The sequence below is a fragment of the Anomaloglossus baeobatrachus genome, unplaced genomic scaffold (genome assembly GCF_048569485.1).
Source record: "Anomaloglossus baeobatrachus isolate aAnoBae1 unplaced genomic scaffold, aAnoBae1.hap1 Scaffold_370, whole genome shotgun sequence".
NCBI classification, from domain to species: Eukaryota; Metazoa; Chordata; class Amphibia; order Anura; family Aromobatidae; genus Anomaloglossus; species Anomaloglossus baeobatrachus.
This window is the reverse complement of record NW_027443048.1, coordinates 49,427-62,055: the sequence shown is the minus strand read 5'-3', so window position 1 is coordinate 62,055 and position 12,629 is coordinate 49,427. Positions and strand designations below refer to the sequence as shown.

The following is a 12,629-nucleotide window of genomic DNA, read 5'->3' as shown; positions in this document are numbered from 1 at the left end:
AGACTGGACTATATTAGGTCAGACTACACTACATAAGACTGGACTATGTTAGATCAGACTACACTAGATAAGACTGGACTATATTAGATAAGACTACACTAGATAAGACTGGACTATATTAGATCAGACTACAGTAGATAAGACTGGACTATATTAGATCAGACTACACTAGATAGGACTGGACTATATTAGATCAGACTACACTAGATAAGACTGGACTATATTAGATCAGACTACAGTAGATAAGACTGTACTATATTAGATCAGACTACACTAGATAAGACTGGACTATATTAGATCAGACTAGACTAGATAAGACTGGACTATATTAGATCAGACTACACTAGATAAGACTGGACTATATTAGATCAGACTACACAAGATAAGACTGAACTATATTAGATCAGATTACACTAGATAAGACTGGACTATATTAGATCAGACTACAGTAAATACAACTAGACTATATTAGGTCAGACTACACTAGATAAGACTGGTCTATATTAGATCAGACTACACTAGATAAGACTGGACTATATTAGATCAGACTACACTAGATAGGACTGGACTATATTAGATCAGACTACACTAGATAAGACTGGACTATATTAGATCAGACTACACTAGATAGGACTGGACTATATTAGATCAGACTACACTAGATAGGACTGGACTATATTAGATCAGACTACACTAGATAAGGCTAGACTATATTAGATCAGACTACACTAGATAAGACTGGACTATATTAGATCAGACTACACTAGATAAGACTAGACTATATTAGATCAGATTACACTAGATAAGACTGGACTATATTAGGTCAGACTACACTAGATAAGACTGGACTATATTAGATCAGACTACACTAGATAAGACTGGACTATATTAGATCAGACTACACTAGATAAGACTAGACTATATTAGATCAGATTACACTAGATAAGACTGGACTATATTAGATAAGACTACACTAGATAGGACTGGACTATATTAGATCAGACTACACTAGATAAGACTGGACTATGTTAGATCAGACTACATTAGATAAGACTGGACTATATTAGATCAGACTACACTAGATAAGACTGGACTATATTAGATCAGACTACACTAGATAAGACTGGAGTATATTAGATCAGACTACACTAGATAAGACTGGACTATATTATATCAGACTACACTAGATAAGACTGGACTATATTAGATCAGACTACACTAGATAAGACTGGATTATATTAGATCAGACTACACTAGATAGGACTGGACTATATTAGATTAGACCACACTAGATAAGACTGGACTATGTTAGATCAGACTACACTAGATAAGACTGGACTATATTAGGTCAGACTACACTAGATAAGAGTGGACTATATTAGATCAGACTACACTAGATAAGACTGGACTATATTAGATCAGACTACACTAGATAAGACTAGACTATATTAGATCAGATTACACTAGATAAGACTGGACTATATTAGATCAGACTACACTAGATAAGACTGGACTATATTAGATCAGACTACACTAGATAAGACTGGACTATATTAGATCAGACTACACTAGATAAGACTGGACTATATTAGATCAGACTACACTAGATAAGACTGGACTATATTAGATCAGACTACACTAGATAAGACTGGAGTATATTAGATCAGACTACACTAGATAAGACTGGACTATATTATATCAGACTACACTAGATAAGACTGGACTATATTAGATCAGACTACACTAGATAAGACTGGGCTATATTAGATCAGACTACACTAGATAATACTGGACTATATTAGATCAGACTACACTAGATAAGACTGGACTATATTAGGTCAGACTAGACTAGATAAGACTGGACTATATTAGATCAGACTAGACTAGATAAGACTGGACTATATTAGATCAGACTACACTAGATAAGACTGGACTATATTAGGTCAGACTACACTAGATAAGACTGGACTATATTAGGTCAGACTACACTAGATAAGACTGGACTATATTAGACCAGACTACACTAGATAAGACTGGACTATATTAGGTCAGACTACATTAGATAAGACTGGACTATATTAGATCAGACTACACTAGATAAGACTGGACTATATTAGGTCAGACTACACTAGAAAAGACTGGACTATATTAGGTCAGACCACACTAGATAAGACTGGACTATATTAGGTCAGACTACACTAGATAAGACTGGACTATATTAGATCAGACTACACTAGATAAGACTGGACTATATTAGATCAGACTACACTAGATAAGACTGGACTATATTAGGTCAGACTACACTAGATAAGACTGGACTATATTAGGTCAGACTACACTAGATAAGACTGGACTATATTAGATCAGACTACACTAGATAAGACTGGACTATATTAGATCAGACTACACTAGATAAGACTGGACTATATTAGATCAGACTACACTAGATAAGACTGGACTATATTAGATCAGACTATGCTAGATAAGACTGGACTATATTAGATCAGACTACACTATATAAGACTGGACTATATTAGGTCAGACTACACTAGATAAGACTGGACTATATTAGATCAGACTTCAATAGATAAGACTGGACTATATTAGATCAGACTTCAATAGATAAGACTGGACTATATTAGATCAGACTACACTAGATAAGACTGGACTATATTAGATCAGACTTCAATAGATAAGACTGGACTATATTAGATCAGACTACACTAGATAAGACTGGACTATATTAGATCAGACTACACTATATAAGACTGGACTATATTAGGTCAGACTACACTAGATAAGACTGGACTATGTTAGATCAGACTACACTAGATAAGACTGGACTATATTAGATCAGACTTCAATAGATAAGACTGGACTATATTAGATCAGACTACACTAGATAATACTGGACTATATTAGATCAGACTACACTATATAAGACTGGACTATATTAGGTCAGACTACACTAGATAAGACTGGACTATATTAGATCAGACTACACTAGATAAGACTGGACTATATTAGATCAGATTACACTATATAAGACTGGACTATATTAGGTCAGACTACACTAGATAAGACTGGACTATATTAGATCAGACTACACTAGATAAGACTGGACTATATTAGATCAGACTTCAATAGATAAGACTGGACTATATTAGATCAGACTACACTAGATAAGACTGGACTATATTAGATCAGACTTCAATAGATAAGACTGGACTATATTAGATCAGACTACACTAGATAAGACTGGACTATATTAGATCAGACTACACTATATAAGACTGGACTATATTAGGTCAGACTACACTAGATAAGACTGGACTATGTTAGATCAGACTACACTAGATAAGACTGGACTATATTAGATCAGACTTCAATAGATAAGACTGGACTATATTAGATCAGACTACACTAGATAAGACTGGACTATATTAGATCAGACTACACTAGATAAGACTGGACTATATTATATCAGACTACACTAGATAAGACTGGGCTATATTAGATCAGACTACACTAGATAAGACTGGACTATATTAGATCAGACTACACTAGATAAGACTGGACTATATTAGATCAGACTACACTAGATAAGACTGGACTATATTAGGTCAGACTACACTAGATAAGACTGGACTATATTAGATCAGACTACACTAGATAAGACTGGACTATATTAGGTCAGACTAGACTAGATAAGACTGGACTATATTAGATCAGACTAGACTAGATAAGACTGGACTATATTAGGTCAGACTACACTAGATAAGACTGGACTATATTAGGTCAGACTACACTAGATAAGACTGGACTATATTAGACCAGACTACACTAGATAAGACTGGACTATATTAGGTCAGACTACATTAGATAAGACTGGACTATATTAGATCAGACTACACTAGATAAGACTTGACTATATTAGGTCAGACTACACTAGAAAAGACTGGACTATATTAGGTCAGACCACACTAGATAAGACTGGACTATATTAGGTCAGACTACACTAGATAAGACTGGACTATATTAGATCAGACTACACTAGATAAGACTGGACTATATTAGATCAGACTACACTAGATAAGACTGGACTATATTAGGTCAGACTACACTAGATAAGACTGGACTATATTAGGTCAGACTACACTAGATAAGACTGGACTATATTAGATCAGACTACACTAGATAAGACTGGACTATATTAGATCAGACTACACTAGATAAGACTGGACTATATTAGATCAGACTACACTAGATAAGACTGGACTATATTAGATCAGACTACGCTAGATAAGACTGGACTATATTAGATCAGACTACACTATATAAGACTGGACTATATTAGGTCAGACTACACTAGATAAGACTGGACTATATTAGATCAGACTTCACTAGATAAGACTGGACTATATTAGATCAGACTACACTAGATAAGACTGGACTATATTAGATCAGACTACACTAGATAATACTGGACTATATTAGATCAGACTACACTATATAAGACTGGACTATATTAGGTCAGACTACACTAGATAAGACTGGACTATATTAGATCAGACTACACTAGATAAGACTGGACTATATTAGATCAGATTACACTATATAAGACTGGACTATATTAGGTCAGACTACACTAGATAAGACTGGACTATATTAGATCAGACTACACTAGATAAGACTGGACTATATTAGATCAGACTTCAATAGATAAGACTGGACTATATTAGATCAGACTACACTAGATAAGACTGGACTATATTAGATCAGACTTCAATAGATAAGACTGGACTATATTAGATCAGACTACACTAGATAAGACTGGACTATATTAGATCAGACTTCAATAGATAAGACTGGACTATATTAGATCAGACTACACTAGATAAGACTGGACTATATTAGATCAGACTACACTATATAAGACTGGACTATATTAGGTCAGACTACACTAGATAAGACTGGACTATGTTAGATCAGACTACACTAGATAAGACTGGACTATATTAGATCAGACTTCAATAGATAAGACTGGACTATATTAGATCAGACTACACTAGATAATACTGGACTATATTAGATCAGACTACACTATATAAGACTGGACTATATTAGGTCAGACTACACTAGATAAGACTGGACTATATTAGATCAGACTACACTAGATAAGACTGGACTATATTAGATCAGATTACACTATATAAGACTGGACTATATTAGGTCAGACTACACTAGATAAGACTGGGCTATATTAGATCAGACTACACTAGATAAGACTGGACTATATTAGATCAGACTTCAATAGATAAGACTGGACTATATTAGATCAGACTACACTAGATAAGACTGGACTATATTAGATCAGACTTCAATAGATAAGACTGGACTATATTAGATCAGACTACACTAGATAAGACTGGACTATATTAGATCAGACTACACTAGATAAGACTGGACGATATTAGATCAGACTACACTAGATAAGACTGGACTATATTAGATCAGACTACACTATATAAGACTGGACTATATTAGGTCAGACTACACTAGATAAGACTGGACTATGTTAGATCAGACTACACTAGATAAGACTGGACTATATTAGATCAGACTTCAATAGATAAGACTGGACTATGTTAGATCAGACTACACTAGATAAGACTGGACTATATTAGATCAGACTACACTAGATAAGACTGGACTATATTAGATCAGACTACACTATATAAGACTGGACTATATTAGGTCAGACTACACTAGATAAGACTGGACTATATTAGATCAGACTTCACTAGATAAGACTGGACTATATTAGATCAGACTACACTAGATAAGACTGGACTATATTAGATCAGACTACACTAGATAATACTGGACTATATTAGATCAGACTACACTATATAAGACTGGACTATATTAGGTCAGACTACACTAGATAAGACTGGACTATATTAGGTCAGACTACACTAGATAAGACTGGACTATATTAGATCAGACTACACTAGATAAGACTGGACTATATTAGATCAGATTACACTATATAAGACTGGACTATATTAGGTCAGACTACACTAGATAAGACTGGACTATATTAGATCAGACTACACTAGATAAGACTGGACTATATTAGATCAGACTTCAATAGATAAGACTGGACTATATTAGATCAGACTACACTAGATAAGACTGGACTATATTAGATCAGACTTCAATAGATAAGACTGGACTATATTAGATCAGACTACACTAGATAAGACTGGACTATATTAGATCAGACTACACTATATAAGACTGGACTATATTAGGTCAGACTACACTAGATAAGACTGGACTATATTAGATCAGACTACACTAGATAAGACTGGACTATATTAGATCAGATTACACTATATAAGACTGGACTATATTAGGTCAGACTACACTAGATAAGACTGGACTATATTAGATCAGACTACACTAGATAAGACTGGACTATATTAGATCAGACTTCAATAGATAAGACTGGACTATATTAGATCAGACTACACTAGATAAGACTGGACTATATTAGATCAGACTTCAATAGATAAGACTGGACTATATTAGATCAGACTACACTAGATAATACTGGACTATATTAGATCAGACGACACTATATAAGACTGGACTATATTAGGTCAGACTACACTAGATAAGACTGGACTATATTAGATCAGACTACACTAGATAAGACTGGACTATATTAGATCAGATTACACTATATAAGACTGGACTATATTAGGTCAGACTACACTAGATAAGACTGGACTATATTAGATCAGACTACACTAGATAAGACTGGACTATATTAGATCAGACTTCAATAGATAAGACTGGACTATATTAGATCAGACTACACTAGATAAGACTGGACTATATTAGATCAGACTACACTAGATAAGACTGGACGATATTAGATCAGACTACACTAGATAAGACTGGACTATATTAGATCAGACTACACTATATAAGACTGGACTATATTAGGTCAGACTACACTAGATAAGACTGGACTATGTTAGATCAGACTACACTAGATAAGACTGGACTATATTAGATCAGACTACACTAGGTTTCATGAGTCGGACGTTAGACTTCACTTTATGAGTTTAGCTCAGATTTGCTCAGTTTGGAGTAGATTAGATTAACATAAAACATATTTAGGCTGTAATTTATGTTCCAGGTGATGGATCTCATAAAGAAGAGGATGGCAAAGACCCCCGTATTCAGCAGCACGGTAACAACATAGTGATACAATGTCAACCCCGGGGGCTTCTGAAAGGAACAAAAATAAAATAAAGTATCAGTGTCCTATTGGAAGCATGTTCCCCCAATATACAGAGGTGGTATACAGAGGTGGTATACAGAGGTGGTATACAGAGATTATATACAGAGATAATATACAGAGGTGGTATACAGAGGTGGTATACAGAGGTGGTATACAGAGATTATATACAGAGATAATATACAGAGGTGGTATACAGAGGTGGTATACAGAGGTGGTATACAGAGATTATATACAGAGATAATATACAGAGGTGGTATACAGAGGTGGTATACAGAGGTGGTATACAGAGATTATATACAGAGATAATATATAGAGGTGGTATACAGAGGTGGTATACAGAGGTGGTATACAGAGATTATATACAGAGATAATATACAGAGGTGGTATACAGAGGTGGTATACAGAGGTGGTATACAGAGGTGGTATACAGAGGTGGTATACAGAGATTATATACAGAGATAATATACAGAGGTGGTATACAGAGGTGGTATACAGAGGTGGTATACAGAGATTATATACAGAGATAATATACAGAGGTGGTATACAGAGGTCCTCTCCCCTCCCTGTAGGGACAGTTCTCCTATATACAGTGTTTGGGTGTTTACATTTCTCGTCCTCTTTTCTGGAATCTTCTTGTCTGTATATTGTATATTGTATCTGGGGCTGATAATGTTATTCTCTATTTCTCCGCAGGCTACAACCGTCAGCTCCTATTAATGCTCCCGGAGAGGTAAGAGCAGCTCCGTGTCCCCCCTAAATAACGGTCCATAAGGATGAGATACTGTAGACCACCGCCGGCGGCTGCTGGTGTCCTGGTGTCCTGGTGTCCCGGAGCGGCCGGAGATATGGAGGAAGTATCTAGAACAGATTTGATGTTTTACTAGAACACTGACCACAGGCAGAACAAGCGCCAATAATGCAGCTTTGTAGTATGGAGACCCCGGTATACAGCCCCTCATGTCTCAGCCTCCTGGAAGCCCAATGTGAGGACAGCCGGGTCATTACCGCAGAAATTCTGAGGGGTATGATGGACTTACAGCTCTAGTTACAAATCCATAAAAAGTCAATATCAGGGTATCCCTATCCCCCCTACAGCATCCAAACCATCCCCCGCCCAACTGACATCCCATCCCTAAAGCAACTGACACAATAAATAATGAACAAACATTGGAGTGTCAGGCTTACTGATTACAGACTAAGCCAAAATTAGACTAGACTAAAGTAGAATAGAATAGATTAGTCTAGACTAGAGTAGGTTTGAATAGATTAGACTAAAGTACATTACACTACAGTAGCTTAGACTAGATTAGTGTAGACCAAAGTAGTTTAGAATAGATTAGACTAGACTAGAGTACATTAGGCCACAGTAGGTTAGCACAGTCTAGACTAAAGTAGGTTACAATAGATTAGAGTAAGTTGGAAAAAATTAGACTAGACCGGAGTATAGTAGGTTAGGCCTGAAGTAAATTAGAATAGATTAGTCTAGACTAAAGTAGGTTAAAATATATTAGACTTGTAAGTTAGAATAGATTAGTAAACAAAAGATTTGACAAGCTTATACTACAATAGTTTGGAATAGATTAGTCTAGACTAGAATAGCTTTGAATAGATTTGACTAAAGTACATTATGCTACAGTAGCTTAGAATAGATTAGTGTAGACTAAAGTAGGTTAGAATAGATTAGACTAGACTAGAGTACATTAGGCCACAGTAGGTTAGCACAGTCTAGACTAAAGTAGGTTACAATAGATTAGACTTGTAAGTTAGAATAGATTAGTAAACAATAGATTTGACAAGCTTATACTACAATAGTTTGGAATAGATTAGTCTAGACTAGAGTAGCTTAGAATAGATTTGACTAGACTAAAGGACACTACACTACGGTAGGTTAGAATAGATTTGTCTAGACTAGAGTAAGTTAGACTATATCAGACTACAGACTGTAGTCTACAGTACGTTAGAATAGATTAGATGAGACTAGAGTACATTAGCCTACAGTAGGTTAGAATAAATTAGTCTAGACTATAGTAGGTTAGAATAGGTTAGACTAGATTAGAATAAACTAGAATAGATTAGGCTAGATTAGAATAGGATAGAATGTATTAGACTACAGTAGGTTAGAATAGATTAGACAAGAATAGAGTACATTAGCCTACAGTAGGTTAGAATAAATTAGTCTAGACTAAAGTAAATTACAATAGATTAGACTAGAATACATTAGGCTAAAATAGGTTAGCATAGTATAGACTAGATTAAGTTAGAACAAAATTAGAGTAGAGTAGGTTTGGCCAGCAGTAAATAAGAATAGATTAGTCTAGACTAGAGGAGTTTAGAATAGATTAGACTAGACGAAAGTACATTAGGCTATGGTAGATTAGAATAGATTAATCTAGACTAGAGTAGGTTAAAATATATTAGACTATAGTAAGTTAGAATAAATTAGTCTAGGCTAAAGTAGGTTAGAATAGATTAGACTAAACTAGAATAGGATAGAATATATTAGACTACAGTATGTTAGAATATATTAGACGAGACTAGAGTACATTAGGCTACAGTAGGTTAGAATAAATTAGTCTAGACTGAGGTAGGTTAGAATAGATTAGACTAGAGTGCATTAGACTACTGTAGGTTAGCATCATCTAGACTAGAGTAGGTTACAATAGATTAGACTAGAGTAGAGTACGTTTGGCCTGCAGTAAATTAGAGTAGATTAGTCTAGACTAGAATAGGTTTGAATATATTAGACTACAGTATGTTAGAACAGATTACACTAAAGGAAAGTACATTATCCTATAGTAAGTCTAGACTAAAGTAGGTTAGAAAACACTAGAGTACATTAGGCTACAGTAGGTCTAGACTAAAGTAGGTTAGAATAGATTAGAATAGACTAGAGTACATTAGGCTACAGTAGGTTAGACTAGAGCACTCTAGACTAGAGTACTTTAAAATAGATTAGACTAGAGTAAGATAGAAAAAAATGGATTAGAAGAGAGGGTGAGGGTACAGTGAGATTAGATTATTCTAGACTAGAGTGGGCTAAAATAGATTAGACTAGACAAGTCACTCCATTGTTTCTGTAAGATGAGACGCTTCCTCCCCCGTGTGACTCCAGAGTGCGAGGCGGCAGGTCACAAAGCCTGTTATACCCTATGGAGAGGGCAAGGTAGGGAAAAGAGTAGAGCAGAGTGAGGAAACAAGCAGAGGGAGAGACATAAAGCTCGTGCTGAGCTTTCTAACAAGTCTTTTACCTCCCCCCAGAGCTGGATTCACACCCACCCTGCTCAGTGCTGTATAATGTCCTCCATGCTCCTGAGGGCAATTGTAAAATGGCAGAGGGGTAAACTGGTGAAATTGCCATATACCAGTCCTATAATGGCCAGAAATAGATTAGAAAACATTGGACACTTTTACATTATGACCTTTGTTACTATTTTTTTTGCAGAGATCACAGACCACGGCTTATTCTCCGTACGTGGACTCCTCACTTGTTCCTCCTGATGAGATATTCTGCAATGATGCCGCCATCCGGGTGCTTGTCACAAACTATACCGCATTGTCTCCATATTATCCAAGGCTCTCCATACTGGAAAGGGGCAGCCCAACACAACTGTCCGGTAGTGAAAGAGCCGCCACTCCTGACCGGCTGCTTCTCCCATGTTTGGTGTCCTTCCCATGGCCATAGGAGGTCAGGACAACTCATAAGGACTGTGCCCAGCAATGTAGGACGCTCCACGTTGTAACCTTTGACCCCACATCCTTCTATCCAGCTATATATTGTAGTGTAGATTGTAAGCTCAGTGGGCGAGTCACCGCTCTCCTTGTCTTGTCTTTCCAGGTTGTGAACTCAATGCTGTAAATAAAACTATATACACTCAGTGCAGCGTCTCCTTTTATTACATAAACCTGAAAAGTCCTCAATATCAATAAGCTGCAGGTAAAGCCGGAAGAATATTGTTGTGTGGCGTGCGGCCGCTCCCAGTCATTGCATTACACAATATACAAGTCATTCGGCTCCTGTTTCCCGGCCTCCCTGGGCTGTGTTCACACGTTGCATTGTTTTCTGCAGCCAAAACCTGCTCTCTTGTTTTACTGGTGCTGAAAAAAGCAGCTTTTAATTTGCATAAAACTCATGAAACAATTCAGCAAAAATGCAACATGTGAACATAGCCTGCTGAGAAAAATAATGTTCCACCATAAACAATTCAATCAGCACATACATACAGACACATGTGTACACAGAGCATATACATACAGACACATGTATACACAGAGCACATACATACAGACACATGTGTACACAGAGCACATACATACAGACACATGTGTACACAGAGCATATACATACAGACACATGTATACACAGAGCACATACATACAGACACATGTATACAAAGAGCACATACATACAGACACATGTGTACACAGAGCACATACATACAGACACATGTGTACACAGAGCATATACATACAGACACATGTATACACAGAGCACATACATACAGACACATGTATACAAAGAGCACATACATACAGACACATGTGTACACAGAGCATATACATACAGACACATGTATGCACAGAGCACATACATACAGACACATGTATACACAGAGCACATACATACAGACACATGTATACAAAGAGCACATACATACAGACACATGTATACACAGAGCACATACATACAGACACATGTATACAAAGAGCACATACATACAGACACATGTGTACACAGAGCATATACATACAGACACATGTATGCACAGAGCACATACATACAGACACATGTGTACACAGCACATACATACAGACACATGTGTACACAGAGCATATACATACAGACACATGTATGCACAGAGCACATACATACAGACACATGTGTACACAGAGCACATACATACAGACACATGTGTACACAGAGCACATACATACAGACACATGTGTACACAGAGCACAGCACATACAGACACATGTGTACACAGAGCACATACATACAGACACATGTGTACACAGAGCACATACATACAGACACATGTGTACACAGAGCACATACATACAGACACATGTGTACACAGAGCACATACATACAGACACATGTGTACACAGAGCACATACATACAGACACATGTATACACAGAGCACATACATACAGACACATGTGTACACAGAGCATATACATACAGACACATGTGTACACAGAGCACATACATACAGACACATGTGTACACAGAGCACATACATACAGACACATGTGTACACAGAGCACAGCACATACAGACACATGTGTACACAGAGCACATACATACAGACA

The 12,629-nt window shown here is 36.5% G+C and overlaps 1 protein-coding gene across 1 annotated transcript in view; it reads left to right on the top strand.

The window, feature by feature from the left end:
- Positions 1–11,110, top strand: part of LOC142274114 (adhesion G-protein coupled receptor F1-like) — a 38,030-nt gene extending 26,920 nt beyond the window's left edge. The window contains exons 6-8 of the mRNA XM_075332555.1: positions 7,214–7,267; positions 8,012–8,048; positions 10,761–11,110. Coding sequence (XP_075188670.1) covers positions 7,214–7,267; positions 8,012–8,035 — 78 coding nt within the window. The 3' untranslated portion in view covers positions 8,036–8,048; positions 10,761–11,110. The remainder of the gene's footprint in view (positions 1–7,213; positions 7,268–8,011; positions 8,049–10,760) is intronic.
- Positions 11,111–12,629: the final 1,519 nt, after the last annotated feature.